The sequence below is a fragment of the Solea senegalensis genome, linkage group LG4 (assembly GCF_019176455.1).
Source record: "Solea senegalensis isolate Sse05_10M linkage group LG4, IFAPA_SoseM_1, whole genome shotgun sequence".
In the NCBI taxonomy this organism is placed as follows: domain Eukaryota; kingdom Metazoa; phylum Chordata; class Actinopteri; order Pleuronectiformes; family Soleidae; genus Solea; species Solea senegalensis.
The window spans coordinates 15,076,079-15,102,346 of NC_058024.1; the positions used below are offsets into that span (position 1 = coordinate 15,076,079).

A 26,268-nucleotide genomic window follows, 5' to 3' on the forward strand; every position below is an offset into this window, starting at 1 on the left:
GAGGTACAAGTATGGGTGCAGGGAATAGGACACATTCCTACCAAAGAAGAAAAGAACGATGCTACAGCTCCCTCGGACCAGACCTGGTTCGAGCGGCTCATCAGCTGAAAGGTCCTTTGGGCAGGGGAGTCGAGGAGTCAGCCGGTTCGAGGGTTGCCAGGTCAAAATCTTTTTTCTGCTTGGTGAGCGGGGCTTATGCTCGACTGTGCTTGACTTTAGTAACTTATTTATTTATTGTATTATTGTTTTGGGTGAGAAGGACAGTTATCCAATCCGAGCCTCGACCTGGCGACCCTTGAACTGGCTGACACCCCGACCCCGCTGCTCGAACCAGGGAGCTGCAGCATCATTCTCTTCTTCTTGGGTAGGAATGCGTCCTATTCTCTACGTCAGTATGCCAGGGTCCGCGATATGCGACGTGCAATGCACAATATGTGTGAGGAAGTATGCCAGTTAATAGTGTGGCATCTTCATGGAACATCTAAAGGGTTAGGAATGTCTCCATTGTTGTTTGGCAAACTAGAGACCCACAGCATCTTGCATAGGCCCCCCACAATGCTAGAAACGGCCCTGGTTATTCATTAATTTACACCAAAAAGGCATCACAAGTGGTTAAAACATTATGTGCTTTTGCAGACATGTAAGAAAAAGAAAAAAGTACACTTTTTTTGTTTTTTACACTAATTGAATACCGGGATCTTGGAACAGTCAGTCAGTCATCATCTAACCGCTTTATCCTCCACCAGAGGGTCGCGGGGCGACAGCTACATCGGGCGATAGGCGGGGTACACCCTGGACAGTTCGCCAGTCCATCGCAGGGCCACACACAACTAGAGACAAACAACCATTCTCTCTCACGGTCAATTTAGAGTGTCCAATTTACCTAATCCCCACATTGCATGTTTTTGGACTGTGGGAGGAAGCCGGAGTACCCGGAGAGAACCCACGCACACACGGGGAGAACATGCAAACTCCATGCAGAAAGGCCCTTATTCCAACCGGGGCTCGAACCCGGGTCTTCTCGCTGCAAGGCGAGAGTGCTAACCACTACACCAACGTGTGGCCCAGGATCTTGGAACAGGTTTAGGTAAATGCAATGGGGTTTGAAAGTGTTTTGTAGCTCTACATGTGTAACCTACAGCATGTAGACTCCTCACACTGTGCCTCTTTCTTTCCTCGGCTTCTGCTCTCAGCCGCGAGCGTGGTGGGGGCAATGGGGGAGAGGTGTGTGTGTGTGTGGTGGTGGTGGTGTGGGGGAGGGGGGCGGCTATGGGCGACTGGGTTGGGGGGATGCGGGCGTTGTAGCGGGAGCGCGCCTCGAATTTTGAGCGCGTGCCAATGAGAGCAGGTTAAGATATATACATATATTTAAAAAAACGGATCGCGAAATGGATGAGGGGGGTTTCACTTTAATTCCCCCTCAACGCTGCGTTCAGGTGCTGCTCGGAAATCTCTTCTTTACATTTTGAGAATCGAAAACGTCTCTGTGTAACTCAGCGATGGATTCTTGTGCCTGGAGGTTGGTGATAAAATGAACAAATCATGTTAGTGTTTCAAATTTGATGCCAGCATCTATTGATTTTGGATAACCACCACAGTCTTACTCTTTGTTAATTGAAACAAAAAATACAATACACAAAAAGTTGTGTATTGTATATGGAAGTGACACTGTGGCTACGCAAATATTATGCCTCTCAAACTGCACAGAATGTTGAAGAAAACAACTATTCCTCAACACCACATTTTACTTCAAACCTTGAGAGCAAGAACCTTCATCTGAAGTCAAAACACGGCCAACACAGCTACAGCCGCGCAGCTAAATAATCGGATGTTATCATCGGGACGTGAAGGCACCACACACACACACGGCTCTCCTGTTGCTTTGAGAAGCAGAAGAGGCAGGCCGGTGATTTTCCACTGCCGCTGATGTTTCTAGTCCCCCCACCGTTGCAAGAGACAAAGGTCAGGAACAGAGGCTTATAAATAGGATAAAATTCAGGCTACCTACGCATCCAGATCTCAGACACAGGGGGACACAGACAAGTGGAAACGGACAAGGGACAGCGCTCAAAGGACATTAAAAGGACACAAATAATACAGAAAATCACATCAGCAGAGCAGGTAAAGGGAGAAACGGCACCCTCAATGCACGCCTATAAAGCAAAGGTTGGATCTAACGGTCCTGATGGAACATGATTTTGAATGAGAATTATGATGTTAATACATTTATTTCAAATGTTTGTCTTTAAAAAAAAAATATATATATATATATCATTCAATAGTCTATGCGCATGTATTATAATACATTGCGTTTGTTGGTTGTGTGTTTGTTGCGTGGTGTGAATGAATGTGTGTGTGTTTGTCAAAGAAGATGGGATGTAGATTTATAGCTAATAGTCTTTCTCTATTGTCTTTCTCTGTGCGCGCCGGGTCGTGCGCTCCGGGATGATGATGACCGGTGGATGTGGAATGTATTCGAAGTGCTTTGAATGCAAGACGAGCGACACTGATCCTGTGATCTTTGTTTATTTTCTCCGAACGTGTCTTCTTTATATGAGGAGCAATGATTAACACGTGCATGTGCACGGAAGGCATCCATTGGTTTGAAGTGAATTCCTATTTGCTGGTGTCACGTACGTCGTGCGATTGTCGATGTATGTAAGCCATCCATGTCAGGCGCTCTCTCTTTTTGTATCTACATAAGCATCGGTACTCTGATTTGTGCGCCTTTTTGTTTATTGATTTCATTTTGTCTAAGTCCGTTATTTGTGTCGCTTAACCCAGAGCGGAGAAGGGGGTGATGCTCTTCAAGCGCACGTTGCACAGCGTGCGCTGCCTCCCCTGTCTCTCTGGTTCCTCTTCTGAATCTCTCTGCCACAGCCTCAGTCTGCTTCGCTTTGTTGAAATTCGCAGCCGAAAAAAAAGGGCGCAGTCATGTAAATTCTGCCGAAAGTACACGACGACCGCTGTGTCTCGATGATAGTGTATGGAAAGCAAATATCTGCCTCTTTTGCATCTGTACCACACATTTCAGGAGACATACAGCCTCGTGCCGCACGTTTAGCTTTCTAAACGAGGGTGTCATTGTTTTCCTGACCTCATAGTGTAATTCTCTTCTATGTCGTTTATGACAGCAGTGACGCGTTATGAGTGATGGCAGGTGCTTCCGTTTTTGTCTTTAGACCAGACTTGATCAGTAACAAGAGTTCAGTCTTTACTGGCGACGAATAATTCACCAAAGATATTCACACATCCGTGCACCCTAAACAAAGTAAGTGGATGTGTAAAACACATGGTTATTATAGATTATTAATCACGTTTTTATTAGTCACTTTTATTCATTTGTTGTTGTTTTACTTATAACATTTACACTTGGTAAATTATCTTATTGGTGAAGTTGCATGTTGCAGCTTCCTCCATAGAACTGACCCCGCCTGAGGCTCATCTTGGCGCTATAAAAACATCAGTTCATATAATCAGGTGATTGTACCTTAAGTAAATTAAGTATAATTATTTATCTTCAATTTCTGCTGAATTAAATTTTTTATGGTATGTATTCTGTTGCGTTTCCTTAAGGAATAGAGCTGCTCCATTGTTGTCTGTTGTGTCGCATTCGATGTCACTGTTCGTTGACGGCGCACCGGTACAACGTCATGCTACGTATATAAAGGTACCGTTCTCAGTGGAAAAGTGAGCCTGACCAAGAGCTTTACCATTCCAAACTGAAATGTACCATGATGGAAGCACGGCTGAAATAACAGCAATGTGGTACTTTGGGGTTTTTGTCATCAAGTAGCTTCAATGAGGTGTCCACCGGCAGTTTGCTTAGTGATTAAAACATTGTACTTTGGCTGTTGCGTTGTATGTGTTTTTAGTGTGTCATCATTGTCTGTAACTTTCTGCCTGGCCCTGTCTTAGCCCCGCTAAAACCATACCTATGGGTTATATTCAGGCGTTTCAGTTGGAGGACTTGTTGCTCAGTCTCATTGTGACTGTGAATCTATGAGAAATGTTTCCAGTATATCATAACACTTCCAGTCCAATCAGGAAACAAGACTCCACAAAGAGGTGGATATCGCTGCTTGTAAGGTTAGGTCGATTGTCTGAGAATAAATGCATTCGTAAAGTAATGAAGGGAGCGAGGAGGAGAATGCTAGAGACAGGAATGTCAGGCGAAAGGTAGCCAGTCGCATTGCAGATAGCAGCCTTAGACCTCAGTATACTCTTTATAAATAGTGGACCTCTGGTTTACGCCCTGAAGCCAGCAATTTTGGAAATTATGTTTCCATTTAGAGGAAAATAGATGATGAAGCAAAACACATTTAAATGGAAACCAGTGTGAGTGACACCTGGTATCATTCAATCTAACCCTGGTTGCAGGTGACACCTGTCAATGTCTGTTTGCAAAACCACTAGATGGCACCGGCCAACTTCCCAATATCTAAAAAATATCTCCTCACTGACGCTCTCGTCAGCCGCGCTGTTTCAGACCAAAATCACACTCACAGAATTTGGACTGTGTTGTGATTGGCCAGCCAACGAGAGTTTTCCCACTGTGCTGTGATTGGCCAGGTACCTGGAAGTGACGTAATAGATAGGCCAGCTCTCAGATACACAGCTCCCCCTCTGGCACGGTGGATGCTCTGCATCTCAGCAGCTACAACGAGAGTAGTTCTTCTTCTTCTGTGGGTGAATGTACGCAACCGGATGTGCCCGGACTAGTGCCCGCATCAGGAGGTGCTACGGTGGTGAGAGGAGTGGTGAGGAATTCTGATGACAACATCAAATTACGGAAGTGCCGATCCGCTTCGCAGAGCCCAGGAAAACAGTACAAGACTATTTTCTCAGCAGTGGCTGAACTGTTTGTTCTGAAACCTTTGGGTTTCATAAACGAGGTAATGACGCAGATACACACACACAAACGCAGCGTTAATTGGAGCTTCCGGTCTATGTGGGCTTTAAGAAAAGGCCCTTTTTCACCACAAAAGGATAAAACTAGAGCTGTAGCTCATGATGCTTTAATTCAAATACCTATTTTTTTGATTATTTTCTTAATTAATTGATTAGTTGTTTGGTCCATACATTGTCAGAAAGTGGTGAAAAGTCTTCCCCCCTCCCCCCAAACCTTAACCTCACATGACTAGATCCAAAGGTGTTCTCTTTATTTAACAGGTGTGTCACGATCTCGATTGTAAATGGAATATTTATCGAAAAACCACATTTCGATCTCGACCTTTGAAAGCAAAGGTGGAATAGAGTGTTTAACCATGCTCCTAGCGCAGTGGTTCTCTATTATTTTCTGTCATGCCCCCCCCAGAGGACAGAAATGTTATCACTCCCCCCCGAATTGAAATATTATTGAGAACCTGATCATTTTTATTTATTTATCTGTATAAACCACTGTATGAGTTGAGTTGTCCTGCCCTGCCTCTCACGCCTCCCTGGCACCTCACCACGCCCCCCCAGGGGGGGGCCCGGGGGGGCCGGCCCCACTATTTGAGAAGTACTGCCCTAGTGTGACGTCCTTCAGTCATGCCAGAGGGGAAAAACACAGTGTTGTGGTTGTTGCCATTCGAGCCACCTCCTTCCGCTAACCCAAAACTGCTGCCAACTAATTGTAACCATGGCAACTGCTGATATGAGCGACACAACTCAAACCCGCTTCTCTGAAATCACTAGTGTGGAAATATTTTGAGTTCCCCCATGAGAAACACAGAAAACGTATCACTCATGACACGATGTAGACAAATGAAATGGGAATTCAAATATTAAATGAGTTATCATGACATAAAACTTATGATCCAAGACTTAACTAGACACTAAAAGGACTAAGAGAATCACACCCTAATATTTAATGCACTTAAAATGTCAACTGACCCATGTGCAAAGGTAGCAGAAATGAACATCCCAACATTTCTACTTTAAAGGAGTTATACCAGTGGGTGTCACAATTTATCTTTTTGCTCAGTCTTTGCGTCTTTGTGGCCAGAACCCAGAGTTGTATCTGATTATAAAAGAGCATTACTTGAATACATATACTACTTCCTGTGTGCCAAAGGGCATTTCAAGGGAAAAAAAATACTCCCAGTTATGCGTTAGTGACTGCATTTTCATGTGCTGGATGAATGTGATCCGCCGTACATTGACTTAGGGGATTTGTTTGTGACAGAGTTTGTGAGAAATAGCAGTCTGTCAAAGCTGCTGTAATACCTGCATGCTTGTCTACTGTTAAATAATATATTAAGCCAGTAACCTGAGGTAAGAGGAATGTGTGTTTGTGCCTTGGTGAAATCTCAGGCACAAGCATGGCAACTTTCTCACAGTCGCCTCTTGAAATGAAAAGTGAAAGGGGCAAATGAGCCTTCGGTGACACAGTAAATAAACATGCATACACGGCAGCCAAACATTTTATGACCATGCATCCTTGAAAACCCCTGCTACTGTATGTATTATATTAACCAGCATGAAACACTGACTCACATACAGTACATTCGCTGTAGTAAGTCACTGACATCAGATCCACCTCATTAGTCTTGGATGGTTTTATATAATTGTGTTGTAGATATGATTTAAACAGCTAATGAAATGATTGGCAGGGTTATACGGTATCATTTACCTTGGCAGCCAATGAAGAATGCATTACACATGGTGATTTATAGCCAGCACCAGCAGAAGACATGCTGGCTAATCTTGTAGCTGGATACCAAGTGCATGTCTTCATACTCTCACAGGCTGATTGGAGTCATCACTTCAGTGCTAGTTGACTGTTGCCATGATGCTGTTAGACCTGGTTTTTCCAAAGATGTGTTGGATTTTTCTGCATCAAACAAGGATCACAAGAAAGACTGGAAATGGCATGTCGTAAGCAGAAGCAACTTTCAAATTAAAGTTTAAATGAACATTTTATTTATTTGTACGCAACTGGCAATTGAGATGTAATCGTCATGGCCACATATATGCATGACATCATTAGAAAAATTGGAAGCAAACACAGTAGAAAGGGTGCTTTATAGAAATGTAGAAATGAATACTGGTGTAGTACATTAATATTAGATACTGATGTTTCTTTTCCTGTTCACTGTTGAAGTTATATAACAAATGCACCTGCTCCCATTGGAGCACCCATGGATGTGTTGTTCTGTAAAGAGGTGTCAGGTTTGACTAGTGCCATCTTGGATTTGAGATAGTGGGGTGGAGTCCTCTCCTGTTGGCCATTAAGATAATACTTTTTTGAGGCCCTTCAGTTTGGCTCCCCTTCCCAAACCCAGAGACTGTATCTACACATTATGATTACTACCCACCAAATCAACTGCTACAGAAGTAAACCAATGTGCGTGGGTTTTGATGGCAGAGCCTTTATTGGCAGTATGTCTCTGTTTTTCTTTCACTTTTTATCTCTTGCTCCCATATGTCTGCCCCATTTTCTGTTAAAACTCATGCTTCTGTCCGTTATTCTGTGCCATCTCTGGTCTTGCAGAGGCGCTTTTTATCCATATCAGTGGCTTCTATTTTCACCTCATTTCCTCGCTGATTCTCACATTGTCTAATTCTCTGACACAATTAAATTCCAGCAACCTGGTACGTGTCTCGGCAAGGCCTTGATTTTTTTTTTTTGCTTACCCTTTATCTCCCTTTGTCTTTCTCAGTTAACTTTTAACAGCCCTTTCGTTTCACAGTATTGTATTGTTTTCTCAGGCTAAGGTGGTTTTTATTCCATTCTCTACAGTGATAGTGAAATAAATTCAAATCGGGATAAAATTAGGCTGAAGCAAATGCTAGGAGGAAAAGAAAGATGCAAAACATGGAAGGCAGAAATACATTACAAAAAGAGAGGAATACAAAGAGCAGAGACCATGGAGGATGAACAGGGCAGGGATGGTCAAAAGAAAACGTAAGATTACGTGGAGAACAGGGAGTGATAGAAGACAGAGTGAAAGAGAAGAGTGGTAAGAAAGAGGTGGGCAGATAATGAGGATGATGGTGACACTAGAGTGGTAGAGGGGTGTGGATTAAGAAAAACAATGATTACCCAAAAGATAAGGGGAAGATAAAAAGGAAGATTGCTGTCAATTGTTGGGCAAATATAACACACAGTCAGTGTGTCATCAAGACTGTAATCCACTGATTTCACTGGGATTCGATTAGGTGAAACTTGAAGAGAGGAATAAATGGGAAAATGAGAGGATGGGGTGGTGAACAAAATGTGGAGTAGAGGAGGAGGAGAAGGAGATGAGGGCGGAGAGTGAATGAAACAGGCGGTCAGCCCAGTGGAAATGTACATGGTCTTAAAATAGGAAAGGGTGTTATGTAAGTGGTGAGGGAGGGAAGTCAGAGAGAGAAAGATTTATATATATGTATATATATATATATATATATATATATATATATATATATATATATATATATATATATATATATGTATATATATATATGTATGTGTGTGTGTAAAGAGAGAGATACTGGCTGGGTGCTTAAGTCAGTGTCTCCACGTCCAGTAACCTTGTGCGGCCACACATACACACACACAGACACTGAACACGAAAACAATGAGTCTTAGTGTTATACACTGAGCCTTTGGCCTCAACTTTCAAAATTTCGTTGCAGTTCCCACGGCCGGTCTCGCTCTGGAGGTTGTCTTGTGGGCAACGGTTCAACAACAACACCATGTCCAGCTCATATATCTCCTCTGTCATCTGAAACACTCTCACTGCCTCCATAACTTACAGAACGCAAATCTCTTCTCTAGAACTGGGAAAATTCCATATCTTGGCTTCTGTCCTTTCCTTGGCTTATTAGCCATGGCAGCTGCTGCAGCTTACGATCAGCCCTCAATTCTGTCAATTTTCTGCCACTTATATGTGTCAGGGTTGTGGCAGGTATTGAACTAGGCAATGCATCTTGCAACTATTTTGCCCCAACTACTGCAAATCATGCAACTACATCATTTCTTGGGGACCCCAAAGATGTCACCTGCCAGATCGGATATGTAACTCCTTCTATGAAAAAACGTCTTTTAACTACATCACATCAGCTGATTTGGTTCACCATCAAGAACTTCATGATGTTGAAGGCCTTTTCAAACAAAATACTTATTTCTGCTATTTACCCTTGTAATTGCATTATATCTATCCACTGAGTCCGTTGTTTTTCATGAATCGACACACAAAACTCATGTTCTTCTTGAACTACTCTCTTTGAAACATTGAAATTTAAACTTGAAATGTAAACTTGGTTCAATAGTGGTAGTAATATCACATTCTACAGATGGTAACACTTTCTCACAGACAAAATGAATCCACTTGCTGTAAAAGCAGGAAGTGCTTCTACACAGTCACTCACACATACAGTCTGCACACACACACACACACACACACACACACACGTGCACCAACGCCCCCAACCCCCACAAAGCTAGTGCTTTCAGTTTCCTCTCAGCGTTATTAATTAACTGTGTAGGAAGTTAGTGATGAATACTCATTTGTGTATGTCTCTCTTTGTGTAATCATTAACTTGTTGGAGGAAACCTTAGACACGCAATGAGATAAATTGCACAAATACACACATAGCTGCACATGCGAGGACACTTGCTGCCGTTTGCCGCTGTTTGTATTGTTATGCTGAGTGCACCAGTGATACCACTGTAAATTGTGGATGCGCACGGTGAATGGAAAACAACATGTATGAATCTCTAGGCAGCAACATGGGGGATTTGTCTAAAGCGTATTCTTGTCTTCAGACCTGCAGGAAGACAGAGAGAGACAATGAGAATGCTCTGAGACAGAGCAGAGAAGAGAGTGGATGCAAAGATATGCTTAACTGTGACAGACTTCTGCACTGCTCTTCTAATGAACAACCCAGCCAGACAAAAAGAGGATGTTAGAGTTTAGTTAATCTGCACAATCTCTTACTTTGCATTTCAGCTAACCTTTTTGTCACCTCATTACTTCATCTCATACTGGTTTGAACATGATGACTTGATTATGCATTCTGCTAGCTCTGGAGCTGAAGACGTGAGAACTGTTGCTTTGGTGTCAGGGAAGCCGTTATCATAGAAGCGGTTCACATTAAGGTGCAAAATGAAATGTTAATACATGGATGAATGAGTACGGTTTTGCTCTTTGCTGTTATGTAAAAACAAATCCATTCGACAGCAGCGCCAGCTCACAGTCAGCTATGTTACTACAAATTCAACAAGTTAACCATGCTATAGAAAGCAAGGCTGTGTTCATGAGATAAAAGAACATTCTCTGGCCAAACTGTGGTTACATGATTGAATAAGTTAATATACGGTTCTTTGTGTAATACTCCAGGTGCATATGAAGCATGTGATTTCTTAGTTTTAACCGTTTTTTTTGAGTTACAAAAAAAAGAGAGAGTAATTTGCACTGATGCACAATTGTTTTAAACAGGTTAAGCTAGATCTTCCAACTCTGCTGTTTGAAGTGCCTTCCATACTGCTTATGTAAACTTAATTTCCAAAATACTTATTAGTATTGAGTTAATCCTCCTATTTTCCGTAGGAGGATTAACAACAGCTGGGATATTGCTTGCATGGTACCGGGTTCTTTAAGCACATGATTTCTGTTGTTTAATAGATTACAAAGATGTCATCATTATTATGTTTATCATCAATTCAAATCTGTGTATCTTGTTTTTTCAGAATGGCTCAGAAAGAGAAGCTCCAGTGCCTGAAGGATTTCCATAAGGACACTCTGAAACCATCTCCTGGCAAGAGCCCAGGCACTCGGCCTGAAGATGAAGCAGAGGGCAAACACCCCCAGCGGGAGAAGTGGGCCAGCAAGTTGGACTTTGTTCTGTCTGTAGCTGGTGGCTTTGTTGGTTTAGGGAATGTGTGGCGTTTCCCGTACCTCTGCTATAAAAATGGTGGAGGTAAGACATCACCAAGTATCCAACAAGATGTCTTTTTCACAAAGAGACATTTCTGTCTCCACATTATTGACAACTGTTCCTTAAATGTCATTTTGCAGGTGCATTTCTCATCCCATACTTCATTTTCCTGTTTGGTGGTGGTCTGCCAGTCTTCTTTCTGGAGGTCGCCCTGGGTCAGTTTACCTCCGAGGGTGGTATCACTTGCTGGGAGAAGCTCTGCCCCATCTTTACTGGTACGTTGCCCCCGAACAGAACAGTCTGTGCTGAATGGATAGCAAGTATTACATTTAAGTTTTTGATTGAGCAGAGTATTCATCCTCATCATACGTGTTCTAGGTGACACTTAGAAACCCTTGCTCACACTGTGGAGAGTTATTTATTTTAATTTTTTTAATTGTAGGTATTTTAGGGCATGCTTTTAAGTGCTGCATATGCCTGTGCAGCACTAGGTTTGATTGCCACCTGGTTGATTTACTGACTCTATGTCACTGTCTAGAGGAAAATAAAGTTAGAAAGGCAAAACAATTACAATAAGTTGAATATATTTAGTCTAATTATCCATTTGAATCCCTGAGTGCTGCAGGGGATTAAATATACTGTATTTGATTATTAAGATTTATTTCACTGATACTGCAAACATGTAAAATACAATTTAAAAAAAATAAAATTAAGGAGCCTTTTTCACAAAATGTTGTCTGCCCTTTATGACAGATCATTTTCTTTAGCTGACCAGACCACAAATCTATTTTGTTGGTTCACTCTCACTCTTAGCACCTGATATCACATTTTGTGGAGCATTTTGCAGCTAAGAAACATCCTCCAGGTGCATGTAGAGACCAAATACAGAGCAAAAAATAAAATATCCATATCTGACACTGGACTTGAGCACAATCCAAATGACAATGCACCTCTGCAAGAGCTTGTTATAGCCGTAGCATGAATCACGTGTCATCTCTATGTTCGCTATACCAAGAGCTGTGACTATAGCTATCCCCAGTCTGCATAACCGTCATTGTTGTTCAGTCTCGCCGATTTCAGTGATGAGCACAGAGCTCAGTGCCTCCAGCCATTTTTTTATCCAACTTCAGGCCATTTTCCAAACCTCTGTTAAATTTCACAGAGGCTGTGTAACATAAGGCTGAGTCACACCAGACTCGCCTCCAGACTGCTGAGACTTTACCCTGCAACTGTTACCAGGCAACCAGGCTTGCACTAGTACACCAACACACTGAGGCCTCTATCCTCATGTTTATAAATTTGGTTCAGTCATTTTATCGTCACTGTTTCATTATCTTGATTTAATTATTTACTTGCACAACTATTCTCACTTTCACACATGTTCTGTCCTCCTTTCAGACACATTATATCCCTCCGATGCCTCGTGCACACATACACACATACACTCACTCATAAGATGGTGTACAGCTTGTCCTGAATCACACGTTGCTACAGCAACAACGGTGCAACACATCAGAGACAGAGCACCAGAGAAAGAAAAGAAGTAGACCAGGGAGAGGAGCAGAGAGGTGGATTGATGAAGACCAGAGATAAAGGGAGATAAATAAAAACTGGGGGATGGAGAAGAAGAGAGAGGGAGACGGGGCAACATGTGCTACCATAGCATCTTGAATATGGTGGTGAGATTAAAGGATGGAACCAATCCCAACCATGATGTCAAGTGCTGATGAGGTCAGTGTAGCTGTACAAAATGTTCTCTGCTGACGTACATAAATGTCACACTGAAATCATCAAAAATGTTGACGAAGGAATAAACAGGAAAAAGATGAGCGGTTGATTCCAGCGGCATATTATACCATGGCCTATTTCTTTAGAGGGGAGACATCTTACATCTGGTGGAAAAGACTTCAAATCTCGAGCTTAAGAAACCACTCTTGCTGTAGAATAAAGCCCTTCCCAGTTTTGTAGCCTTGGGGTTCAGGAAGTGATGGGGGGCTGGCAACCTCTGGAAGTTACAGTTCCATATTTTCTCCAGCTCTTAGTTGAGATGTGGATTATATTGTCTTAGCCATGGCAGCCAAAGAGTGACAGTAGGCAACAGGCAAAACTAGATTAGAAACCAGATGGAGAGATTTTCCTCTCTACTCTCCATCCAGAAAATGTCCAACCTAACCAATCAATACCCAAACATACACCAAAATTGAACATGCCCATGACTTCCTTATGATGCCCTAATAGGGTGCATACTGCATTCATGGTCTCAAGTAATGTGGATGTCAAACAAATGCAGAGGGCAGTGAGGGAGTGGCAGAATGGAGGAAGGGCAGTGCAGTTATATACACATGTTTTAAATCTGTTCAAAGTGGGTCGGGCAGCCATGCAGCCATTATTTAATGTGACACGCAGCCATTACCATGGTTACTGTTGGTCTTCCCTATAAATAAAACAGAAAAATGTCTTTAAACAGAAAAATGTCTTTAACAAAGTACTCAGGCAAGCCTCGAAATTGTGATCAAATATGACCCAAAACTGTAGCTCATAGATCAGTCTGGCATGAGATGATACTCAGCACAAAAATACTCCTGGTACATATGAAGCACGTGAGTTCACTAAATAGACCCTAAATAAACCCTATTGGTCTTTACCTTCTCGTTACTGAGAGGTCAGCCGAGGTCAGCCAATGAGCACAAGAAATTACATCATGGAGGCAAAGCATCTGTTTGTTTGATCAGCACTGTTCCATGTGATCTGAGCATGTGTGTGTGTGTGTGTGTGTGTGTGTGCTTGTGTTTGTTTCCTCTTTCGTACCTTTTCTGGTCTAAACAGTCCTCATGAGACCAAAACATGGTCCTAATAAGGCAGAATCAAATGTTTAGTGTTGTGGCAGTAACTGGTGATGGTTTAGGGGTTAGGGATAATGCTTTGTTTAGGCTGTAGTGTCCTGAGAGGAATAGCTGCGCAAACCTGTGTGTGTGTGTTTAACGATGTAGATGCATGGCAGCCGCTAATTAGCTTTTAGCTGAGTAATTAAATGGACATGATATGTAGGCGAAGTAGTTCACACATGGGGTTAAGGGTTCATGTACACACACAGACACACTTTATCTCAAACTTGCAATAACAAAGAGACACATACATACAGACAGACAGACACTGTATTTACCACCACCTGTGTCTCAAGGCCAGTATTGACGCAGCTGATTGCTCTAGTAAATGTGTCAAATCAAGTGCAGAGCAACACCAGTGAAGGTTACATCCCTAAAACACAACTATTATAGACTCTCTATGTGTCTATGTGTGTGTTCCTTGTGTTATAGCAGGATAAAAGACTAGCCACAAACAGGAAGTAACATGTTGTTGTTAATCCTCTAATCGTCACCTGTTATTGTTCTCATTTTATTAAAAATGGTACTTGTTTAACGTGTGTTTTAATGCTGCTTTGCTGTCAAATGCTGCCTGTTTTTAAACTCATTATTTTATGAACATTCTGTGGTCTAAATTGTCTTTTGGCCTTTCCCTATTTTCATTTTCTTATTGCCATGACCTTTTTATTCCCCTCTAGGTATTGGTTACGCCTCCATTGTGATCGTTTCCCTTTTGAATATCTACTACATCGTCATCCTGGCCTGGGGCGTCTACTACCTGTTCCAGGTATGTTTAGGGGGGGGAAAAAAATAACTTAATAAACAAAAAACATTTTATTGTAAAGATACTGAAGATTATTTATTTGGTCAATTTGGCATGAAGTGATTTTTTACCCTCATTTTTATAGAGACTTGTTATCCTGGAAAATCTTCTGAATATTTGGATTAGGTTTAAATATTAAAAATATGAACCGTAATTTATACAAAGTTAAATATTTGTAAATCTCCTTGATGATGTAGTATAAGGTATGTATAGGTTTATGGTTAGTTAATTAACAAATACACTTTGGGTTTTTTTTACTAGAGGAGTGACCATTAGATAATGTCATGACAGATATGAGAGTTATTCTTTTAGTTTTTTAGTGAGTTCTTCTTATTTATTTTCCAAACAAAAATAGCATAAAATCCAGAAAAAACAAATAGCACTATATAAAAAGTAATTAGTAAAAAAAAACAACACATCAGAGGAGAAAATCAATGAATTGTATAAGGTTAATACACAAGAGATTTATTCAATTTAAACTTCGTAGTTTGTTGATGGTCCCTTACTATCTTGTAGTTGCATTATAAATAATGTTTATATGCTTTTCACCTGAAAAAACTAATATGACAGACTTGAGAGAGATATTTTCCCTTTACTAAGTTAATAAATCCTACTGATCCAGAAGACAATGGACTGTGTGAAAGGATATAATCTATTGTACATAAGGAGAATAAGCAACTTCAACCCTCTACGCTGCTAAGCTTGTTACATCAATAGGGAAATAAATTTGCTGGTCGAGCATCTTGGTTATCCATGGTGATGCCGTGACAAGTTATACCCTAGACAAAAAGAGACGCTCCGCCTTGTAAAGTGTGTTGTTAGTGACTTTGATGGCTAAACTGGTGGAAGAGCGGGTGTCTACAAATGCTAAGAAACGCAAATATAAATTGTGCTTTTTGTTGCATTTCAGTGTTTTCAGCCAGAGCTTCCCTGGGCCAAGTGCAATCAGCCGTGGAATACCGATCGCTGCATCGAGGACACCTACCGCAATAACAAAACCCTTTGGCTGGCTTCCAACACCTCCAACTTTACTTCCCCTGTCACCGAGTTCTGGGAGTGAGTTACATGAAACCGTACACACACTTACTGAATGACACTTATATTTGATTATGTTTTACGTGTTGAAAGTTCAGATTAATTACAACTGTGAAGAATGTGCTTCAATTAAATATATAAGATTACACTAGAACTGTATCCTAGTCATATATCACGATAGACTTTGTTGTACTTTGATTTGATTGGCTGATATTAGAGAGTCCAGACAAACTTGCAAAACAGACACATACAAGAGAGGGCAGGGTGGGAACCCCGCCAAAGACAACTTGGTCAACTGTAAGGAAACAGGAAGTAGCTGACACTTTACTAATGGGGTCATTAGTTACGTACAGATGTGCATTCTCCAGTTCCCACACATAGGATTAAATTACATCTAAAAAAAGAAAATCCCTGCTGTTTTTTATCACCATTGTCATAAAGTGCCCTTTCAAAGTTGCACAGGTGAACATGTGCTAAATGGAGTTCTTTGCATTTTATTTTACAGACGCAATGTGCTGGGAATCAGCAATGGTATTGATGAGATAGGCCCTATTAAATGGGACCTGGCTCTGTGTTTACTGCTCGTCTGGGTCATCTGCTTTTTCTGCATCTGGAAGGGAGTCAGGTCCACTGGCAAGGTAGCTAATTATGTGTATAATGTGTCTTTAATGCACTGTTGTTTGTATACTAGATTTCCCTTCTCTTGAACTTGAAATATTATTATTATATTATTATATATTATATATTATCAGAGACCAATTAAGAGCTGTGTTCATTCTGAGTGTAGAGAAGTGCCATTCATTTATTTATTTATTTTTTCAAGGACATGGGAGTCTGAGAAAAATGCAAATGTGTGTCCTTGCAATGTTGTGACCTGCATTGGTTGTTTAATAATACATGAACTGAGTAATCAAAAACCTCAAAACAAAAAACAATCAGTGACATTGATGCATTGTTTTTTGGCACATAACACCAAACATATTCTGCACAATGTATAATGCAAATTAGTTTGTTTTAATCTAACTATGGATACCTCTATTGGCACAGTTGATCATTTTGGTTAAGCTCAGCTATATCAACATAATCTTTAAATGTTGGCCATTCTGAGTTGCATATGTTATATTTGAGGTTGTTGCTTGACAGTAGCTACTTTAAGCTACTCTTAAATATAGAAAAAAGGCCAATCATTTTTTCCTAATAAAAATCTGAAATATGACCGTTTACTATATCTATTTAACTGTTTTGACTTTCATTCATTCATTTGCTGCCACAGCAACAACAACATCAATTGGCCATTAGACCAGAGGCAGCTCAATTCCAGACTGCCCCTTTTATTGCCTCAAGACTCTAATTGGTCTGGCCTGATTTATGCTTCCTGGTTGCTACACGTTGTAATTTTGGTAATTTAATAATAATTTTTTTTCCAATAACACTATTACTACTACTATTATTGATTAAAGGGATTGCCTGTGGTCTGCTCTTGTCACATTGGAAAAAATAACACACATTTCTTATGTTTAGTGGGGCTTGTCATTGACAAGGCAGACTATAGTTAATCCTACCAGGGAAACAAGGGTACAAGGTAGAGGATTTTGAGTGTGTTGATAATGTGCATCCTTTGATCATTGTCAGGTGGTCTATATCACTGCCACGTTCCCATTTGTCATGCTTATCGTGCTGTTGATCCGTGGAGTGACACTGCCAGGTGCTGCAGCGGGTATCAAGTTCTACCTGTACCCAAATCTCACTAAACTGCAGGACCCAGAGGTAGGTCCTTCTGTTTTTGCTGTCTGAGAAACCCAGGTCATGGGAATCCTGTTATGGTCATTATTTCCTGCAATTACCATATATCCATATGTGCAATTCAGTGGCGGTTGCTGGTCTTTGAAAAAGAGGGAAGCTCATTTCAGGCCCATTTATTTATACTTAAATGTGTACACAAATTCTGCCCTCCACTCAATCGAAGCTGAGCTTCTACCGGTTTTACTTGTGCCATGCTGCTACAAGAATGTCCATCCATCCATCTTCTACCACTTTATCCCCCACATGAGGGTCGTGGGGGGGTGCATTTATTTTATGACATTTTAGAGGAAGCAGAACTCCCCTTGTTGTCACAAAACAATCACCTCTGGTGCAATTTATTTATTGGATGTTTAGGACAACTACAAAGACATTTACCGCTTCCTGAGAAGTGCACATATCGGCAACTGGACTTTCCAGTAAAGCTCAATCAAGTACACTCCTTAGGATCCAATGACCTGGATGACTGAGAACCTTCACAGACATGACAAATGCTTCTCTACATGTCCCATATTTCCCCGGATCAGCAGGCCTCAGCCTTTCTGTCTCCATTCTCTCTTCCCACTTTGCAGGTCTGGACTGATGCTGGAACCCAGATCTTCTTTTCCTACGCCATCTGTTTGGGCGCTATGACTTCTTTGGGGAGCTACAACAAGTACAAGTATAACTGCTACAGGTGAGGTGCCAGTTTCAGTGAGTGGGTTAGCAGTAGATAGCAGGGAAACTTGTGTGTTCATTAACAAATCCTCCTCATGACATATGTGTGACATAGGGACTGTTTGCTGCTGGGAGCCCTCAACAGTGGTACCAGTTTTGTGTCTGGCTTCGCAATATTTTCCGTCCTGGGCTTCATGGCACAAGAGCAAGGGGTGGCGATTTCTGATGTGGCAGTGTCAGGTACGAGGGTTCTGTAAAGGCGGCAGTGATGGTGGGCGCTGCTTCCTGATTAACTAATTATACAACAATAACTAAAAAAAAAAGCAATGAAACCCAAAAGAGAAAGAGCCAATATTTAGATTCTGAATTCATTTGGAATTTTGAGGATCCGTTGGTTAAGTGCACATGACGGCATCGGAATATGGACGATTCCGAAATCAAACACTCTTTGACAAACGAAGGATGTGAGAATTATGAAGATATTCTATTGGCGCAGTAAAGCAAGTGGAATAGATGATGGATTTTCTTTAAGGAGAACAACAGTTACAGACATGAGCGAAATGTTCACCTTAAAGAACAAAAGCTGTGTGACAGTTAACAGTGCATCTTGTGCCAGCCTGTTAGCTTAACCCTGCTTTTTTGGTTCTGAGATTTTCCTTATCTCCATGGCCATTGTTGTGACCTGCAAGATCTATCTGAGCGACTTTAATGGCATATGGTGTTATCATTGGTTTGAGCAAGTTTGTTTTATTCTAGCATGCAGAGTTGTCAACTAGTATTTGAAATGACTGTAAGAGACCACAGGCACCAACAGTAATGGTAACACAGTGTTTATGGAACCTTTTGCTGGGTAAAGAAGTTTGTCTTTCAGTGCCTCAACATTTGTATTGTTTGCCATGTAGAGACTGAGGTGTTGGGTGTGGTAACGCTTTTAAGCAGTTGTAATTGTCATCTTGAATTCTATTAACTTACAATTGGCCTATATTTAGGTTTGCTGGAGCCCCATGACAGTGCAATGTTGTTTTGTAAGTGGAATCCAGTCCAATGGGCAGTGCTTGACTTTTCAGTCAAATTTAAACTAAATAATGATGCTTGTTTCACATAAAATATGAATGTTGACTCAGTCTTAAACAGTATAACCAGAAAAAGCTGAACTTTCTGCAATTACTGTATGATCTTGTGTGGAAAGTCTGATTCTATATTTTCTGTGATCTATTGTATGTTCTTCCATACTTTTTGAAGACATTGCACATTTATTTGGACATTAGGTGAGAACTTGAAGTTGTAATATACATGGATGGCAGGACAGATATCATCGAGGTCAAGTATTTTTTTTCTTTTACAGCGTGCACTTTTAAATCAAGATCAACCAGTTTGGTTGTGTTTTAAGAAATGATGCTCCAGATAATGTTACTAAAGAGTAGAAATGAAGATTAGTACTATGTTAAGTGAAAAAAAGACAGAGCCATCCTGAATGTCCCCCGACTTATGAACAACATGGATGTTTTCCAGCCTGATGAAATGGTTCAATTAGTTGTACGTTAAATATAGAGGTCAAGTCAACAGAATACACTACAACTATGACTCAGACTAATACTTTTAATATTCTGAAACGATAGCTGTATTGGGGGTCTTGGAATGTAACTTGTACACATATATATATATATATATATATGGACATATTAATCAAATGAGCCCTCACACTCTTCCCCACTTCAAAAATCATCACTACATTTGATTAGAATTGATTATTGATTAGACACATTGCCTTCATCAGGCCAAAGCCTTGACAGGTAAGCAAGTTAAAGGTTTAGTAATAGCTCAAGTAAATCTGCCGTATTTTGGCTGCTTGTTTCTGATATGTCTGAATGAAGGTTAAATATCTGCGTGGGTTTCTGCAGTGCTGTGTAAGCGACTTCTGTTGACCAAAGAATTCACTACAAATTTAAAAGTTTTACTATTGTAGTTCTGTGATGACATATGAAAATGTGATGTGGAGAATGTTCCATTGAAAGTTGATGCTCTATTGTCTTGAGTTATTGCTGTGTTTGGTTGGATGCCCTGTCATAATTCACACTTTAAAAAAAAACAAAAAGGAAAACCAGAACATATTTACATTTCTTGCTGTCGGTTGCAAATCTGTTTTGCTGTTACCACTGCTTCCTTGTTTGACCTTGTTTGGACCTTCGAAATATAAGATACGACAGACTGCACCTGCTGGTTTTATATGGGCCATTTTGTATTTATGAAGTAAACACACATGCTCAATTTATCTAGGACTGAGAAAAACAAGAAGCATTTGATTCCGCTTATCTAGCTGTTGACTGTGTCCATGTTAAAGGCTTTGAGCTGTGTGGAAAAATGAATCATGGTTAAAGAAGTACATGGACGCTTTGTGGTCTTTGGTCCTTTTGGGAATCTATCCACTACATAATGCATGTGCTAGTTACAATCTACTACACAGTATGTTCTTTACTGTTGTTAAGGTTTCCCTGTTATTGTTGTGCCTTCTCCTCATTATAATGTTTAACCTTCTCCTCATTATATGCTATTATGAAATAATATGTGGAATGTGTTGGTGTTTAATGTTATAGACTTTTCATAATTTCAAAAGTGTTACAAAAGAGGTCCGAGGTAAGTAAAGATATGTTAAACGTTCTTAAGAGGCTTAATACGTTAACACTTTGTTTGACCTAAGTAATAAAGTCAGTTTGCCATTATATGCACTCATATCTGGTTCTGCGTCTCCATTTTTGGGGCCTTCTCTCACGACGTAGATGCAGATCAGATGACCATATCAGATTATACTAATGTTGCCTCCTCTCATGCCCCTCTTTTAACCAACCACCCCCTCCCTCCCCTCCCCACTCCTCTGCAGGTCCAGGCCTGGCATTTATTGCCTACCCCAAGGCTGTAACCATGATGCCTTTTCCTACAGTCTGGGCAATTCTCTTCTTCATTATGCTGCTGCTGCTTGGCCTCGACAGTCAGGTTAGCAGATGCACAAGCTCTGTCCACACATAAACGCCGTTGCAGTCAAACGTCGAGTCAGATTGTAGACTCGTCATTGACCATCGTAATAGAAAGTGTCCTTTAAGTTGTATATTCACTTTATTTCTTATTAGTGAAAAAGCCTCATCTTCATCTATACGTCAACCCTTAATCTACAAATACAATGGGCACTGACCTTCACAGAACCGTGTGTTAATGCCCCTTTACACAATAAAGTGGGATGGCACTGAGTAGAGCTCATACCAAACATTCTTGTGTAGTTGTCCAGATTGGTATGTTCTTCATTTTTGAACAGCAAATTCTGGAAAGTGTTCTGATCCAAATGTCTGGACATAATCAGGGCGAAAAAAAAATGTGATAATGTGATTTTGATGCCTAGAAAGTTCTGCAAGCCTGATGGCATGTAAAGACATGATTGTGTCTGTCTCCTTGCAGTTTGTGGAGGTGGAAGGGCAGATCACATCACTGGTGGATCTGTATCCGTCCTTCCTAAGGAAGGGTTACCACAGAGAGGTCTTCATCGCTATTGTCTGCTGCATCAGCTACCTGCTGGGACTTACCATGGTTACCAAGGTAACAGCACTGCGAGAAGTGACAAATGAATTGAAGAACCTAGCATGTAAAGGACAGCGTTAGTAATCATTACTGGAACACATGATATAAACAGAGAGAATGTTTGCAATTTACAGAAAATAGTAATTGTACAGTATTAATAGATACAGTAAACCTGACCCGGTCTTTCCAAATGCTCCTCTCTTCCCCCTTCCTGTCTCCTATTTATTTCTCCTTTTCTTTATTTTCTGATATCTCCCAAACCATTTTATCCTTCCCTGACTCAGTCAGGTTTAGACATAAAAATTACAGCTGTACTGTAATGTTTACTGTCATTCAAATGAGAAATGTAAATAATCTTTCACTGTCCTAGTTCATTTATTCATTATCTAACACTTTATCCACACGACAGTGGGGGGCCGACATACAGTGACCGACAGCCATTCATTCTTACATTAACACCTATGGTCAATTTAGAGGATCCAATTAACAGCCCTAGGAAACACTGTAGACCTTTAAACCCGTGTTCATTTTGCTATTTATTCCCTTCCACTTTCCACAGTTTCTCTACATGTACCTGTCTCTATAGATGATTATTATTTCGTGCACAGGTTTTTAAGAGTGATTCAAAAAAGAAAACCTGATAATTGTCACTTGGTAACCTCTCTCTCCCTCTGTCTGCCTCTCTGCAGGGTGGCATTTATGTTTTCCAGCTGTTTGATTACTATGCAGCTAGCGGTGTGTGCCTTCTGTGGGTGGCATTCTTTGAATGTATCGCTGTTGCCTGGGTTTATGGTGAGTACCGCCCTTCAAAGCAAATCCCTAGAAACAAACATGAAAGACAAAGGCTTTTGTTTTGTGTTCAGGATCTTGGTGCTTCTAATACATTGTCTCCTAATGTCTCCATGCATTGACTGTGATGTCCAGCTGTGCCCTGTCTCAAAGAGCTTTAGGACTACTAAGATTAGGAGCAAAATAAATTCTTCCAACTTTTCATGTCCTATGTGAAGATCTTTTAGGTTGGGAAACAATCTTGTCTGTTACCACTGGCATAAAATACATGTTGTGGTAACATTTGTTGATATTGGCAAACTCTGAAGCAAGACTTCTTATGTGCAAACAACCAAGTTCCACAGTGCCGGAGTGATCTTGGAGACACTATTTGAGGGTTGAAATCCTACACTGTGTGGCTTTAAATACCTTCACCACTAAATCATTTAAGTAATCCAGATGTGCTCTTTAGTAGTAGAAGTTTCTTTCTCAAGCAAAGATGATCCAAATGTATTTTTACTGTCTTCATAGGCGTTGATAATTTCTATGATGCTGTTGAGGAGATGATTGGCTATAGACCAAATCCATGGATGAAATGGAGCTGGACTGTTGTCACTCCTTTACTGTGTGCGGTGAGTGCCGTCTCATACTGTATCCACTTAACTGTAATCATCAGTGAACTTTAGGGAACAGAGTTTTACATTTCTTTCTTCTTTTTATTTTAAGACTTCCTCTACTTCCTTAAACTCATTTTTTCTTCTAACCTCTTCTCACTTTATCTGTCTCTATCTTTATACTGTGTTGTGTTCACTTGTAGTTAAGTATATAAGCTCCAGTAATCTATTTAAGCTCAAATAATAAACTCCAGTCATTTATTTTTACTTGAAAAACAACCATTTCTGACCTAAATCATGTTTTTTGATTTTGTAAATCATTTTTTTATTCCTTCTCATTTGCAGAGCTGTTTTATTTTCTCCTTGGTCAAATTCAAGCGACTGGCGTATAACAAGGTGTATAAGTATCCTGACTGGGCCATTGGAATAGGATGGACTTTGGCTTTGACCTCCATGATCTGCATCCCTATGGTGGTCGTGATCAAGATCATTCAGTCTGATGGGCCGCTCATTGAGGTGTGTAGCTCGTAGTTTCCATGTTCACTGAGTTCTGCTATGGTCTGTGTAATTTAAATGTCATCGTGCACCCATGTCTGGGATGGTATGCACGGACCTTATGCGAAAATGTGTGCACTGTCACAAAAAATGTGACCGTGTGAACTGTCAAGTGTGCATGTTCAAGGTAAGAGAACTGGAATGGATTGCGGGAGCAGGTATGACTGACACCCACATTTTAATATGAACTGAACTGCTGACTATGACAAGACAGGGGACACGGAAACTATGGAAAGGCTTGAGATTATTTCTACTTTTTCATGTTCTCATTCCCATCTGTCCTTCACGTTGTCTCGGTTTTTTCCACCTCTTCTTTAACCTGCAATCTTCTCCTTCCTTCCTTCCTTCCTTCCTGCAGAGGATCAAGGCGGTGGCAGCCCCAGTTCGTGGTGGAGCCAGCTCCCGTCCTGCAGACCATCGTGGCCCCAAGGATCTCACCTACCCACTGGATCCCAATGGGAACCAGGGGCTGCTGATGAAGGCCCCTACCCACACCATCGTAGAAACAATGATGTAAAAGAATGAGGTGGAGGCCCTCCATGAGATTGCTCTCCTCTCTTCTCCTCTCCTCTGATGTTCTCTCAATTGCTTCTAAAGCTAGTTAGCTTTCTGTCTGTCTGTTCGTCTGGTGGACTGATAAGGGTTTTAAGGAAAAAATATGTTGCTGTTTCAAATCTTTTAGGAGTACTTTGGAAGTAGTTTGCTGTTGGTGGTTTTATTATGAGGGTAGCAATCACATTTCAAATCTATTTCTAAAATACTTAAAAGCTCTTTTTTAAATATTGTGTCCCACCATTGTCTTCTTTAAAGACACAGTGGCAAATTAGCACCAGCCTCTGGTCTTGTGCTGGTACATGTCTGTTTGGTCCACCAGCTACTTTTGTAGAAAATGAAGGGAGAAGTGTTTTTTTAAGTCTTGGAATCAAACTGCCTTTCGTAGCCACAATATGAAAAACGTTTCTGAAACTTCTACGATGACCAAAAATGTAACTTTAACTCTTCTGCACTTATCTGAAAGCATATCGTACCATTGGGTCCAGCTTTGGTTTATTCTGGTCGACTGTGTTCAGTTGACTGTTTTTTTGTTTTTTTGTTTTTTTTTTTTTAATAAATCAGAAGTTAGAGACTCTTCAGGTACAGCAGTATTAACTAAAACCGTTTCTTTTCTTTTTCCAAATGTTGTTGGCACAAAGAAAGTGTCCCAATCCAACAAATGTTATTTCTTGTAAACTGATTTGTTTGTTTCTGGTATCAAATATTTCTTAATCAGCAAAACTTGACGAGTCAAAATTAAAGAATGAAAATCCAAAGCTGCAGCCACCAAAATTAAATTATTTTCCTTTACAGCATCCCTCCCCCTTGTAAACATAGACCAGCTGAAGTGCTATTGAGAAACATGCTGAAATGCTGATATATATTTGGACCACTGCTACTCAAAATTGCCTAATGCACCTTTAAAAAAAAAAGTAGAAAAAGAGAAATCAGATGAACATAATTGACACTGCCAGAGCCAATGACCTTAATAAACAAAAAAACTGTAGTTCTTAAACGCTCCTTAGCACAAATAATCCCCATCTGCCATAGCTAAAAATCATGGGTCAAAGAGAAACTAGCAGTGAGACTGGATTGGAAAGATCTGCTCACAGAGAGGTATCTGAGAGGATTTGAAATTTGAAATGTGGAGGTTGAACCCTTCAGTGTGTTGTCTGTGCCGTACTGTACAGTAGTAGCTTATCAGTTTATCTATATCTACTTCTCTATCTATCTTTCTCTGTCCTAGACCAGTTTACAGTACATAAGTGACTGCACTAGGCACTCTTGGCTTACAGTTTTTGATTGGATTCATTTTCTTTTTGACTGAGGAAGTTACATTATTGTTAGTGTTCTCCTCTGTCAGTGTTTAGAGTTTTTCATTAAGACTATGATGTTATTGGTATTCACTATTGATGATTATTGCTGTAGTTTTACATAGAAGAAGAAACACTTCTTTTATCTGGTGAAAATACTGAGCTATTATACAAATCACATATTTACAGTGGCAGCCATTGTAGTACCGTCCCTGTCATGAATTTCTACAGCGTTGCTCCTACTAATGACTGTGTGTAATATCATCTATTAAAAATGACAACAAAAGAAAACAACAATGCAACTGATTTGGCCCAAATACTTTCTTGCATACGAGGGTATGGGTCAAAAATTTATCAAGCACTTCAATTTACACAATGAAATGGCAATTCTACAATGGCTCCAACTGTAAGTTTATAGGTGTTGGGGGGTTATATAGCTTTCTTCTTCTGTATATACAAGATGACAGTATTTGAGTTGTTAAAACCCAGCCATGCAGGCCACTGTAGCCAATGGCTATTAACTATATGACAAGCTTTGCACCATTGGTTGGACGATCCATCCAGTAAATAAACCAGTGTCAGACTTTCAACTAATCTGAGTGCCAAACTCCTGCCCAGACACTGTGAAATGTGGCAGCTGGCTGCAGACAAATAAGAGCTGGTGACTGACAAACTTTGGATAGGTTTCCATGGTGACCACATTGCCCCTCCAAAGCAAAAGTGAGGGATGGATCATTTCCAATGAGGAACCCAAACTGCTACACACTGCAGCTGAAATTAGATGTGAGCTTTGTCAGTTAGTTAAACCGTACTTTGCAACTTACAATAAATTCTAATTGAAAGGTCACAGAAGACGTCTGGCAAAGCTTCACTTTCACAGGCAGAGGACA

At 40.6% G+C, this 26,268-nt stretch overlaps 1 protein-coding gene across 3 annotated transcripts; it reads left to right on the forward strand.

The window, feature by feature from the left end:
- Window positions 1–1,879: 1,879 nt before the first annotated feature.
- Window positions 1,880–25,677, forward strand: LOC122767675 (sodium- and chloride-dependent taurine transporter-like). Of its 3 annotated transcripts, none has more exons than XM_044023101.1 (15): window positions 1,886–2,121; window positions 10,661–10,890; window positions 10,989–11,123; window positions 14,411–14,499; window positions 15,446–15,591; window positions 16,076–16,208; window positions 17,203–17,337; window positions 17,943–18,046; window positions 18,143–18,267; window positions 20,906–21,018; window positions 21,475–21,612; window positions 22,284–22,386; window positions 22,894–22,994; window positions 23,322–23,492; window positions 23,890–25,677. In XM_044023101.1, the coding sequence occupies exons 2-15, from the start codon at window positions 10,662–10,664 to the stop codon at window positions 24,046–24,048; spliced, it is 1,881 nt and encodes a 626-aa protein (XP_043879036.1). In that variant the 5' UTR covers window positions 1,886–2,121; window position 10,661; the 3' UTR covers window positions 24,049–25,677. The 3 variants fall into 3 exon arrangements, with proteins under 3 accessions (XP_043879038.1, XP_043879036.1, XP_043879037.1); XM_044023102.1 differs by lacking the exon at window positions 1,886–2,121 and adding an exon at window positions 3,251–3,271; XM_044023103.1 differs by lacking the exons at window positions 16,076–16,208; window positions 17,203–17,337; window positions 17,943–18,046; ... (5 more) ...; window positions 23,322–23,492; window positions 23,890–25,677 and having other exon boundaries at window positions 1,880–2,121; window positions 15,446–15,595.
- The last annotated feature ends 591 nt before the right edge of the window (window positions 25,678–26,268 follow it).

Bases quoted from the DNA above. Each gene is read 5' to 3' on its own strand.
- LOC122767675 (XM_044023101.1), top strand. From the start codon at position 10,662: ATGGCTCAGAAAGAGAAGCTCCAGTGCCTGAAGGATTTCCATAAGGAC. The intron at 14,500-15,445 runs GTATGTTTAGGG...GTTGCATTTCAG, and splicing joins GCGTCTACTACCTGTTCCAG to TGTTTTCAGCCAGAGCTTCC. The intron at 23,493-23,889 runs GTGTGTAGCTCG...TCCTTCCTGCAG, and splicing joins CTGATGGGCCGCTCATTGAG to AGGATCAAGGCGGTGGCAGC.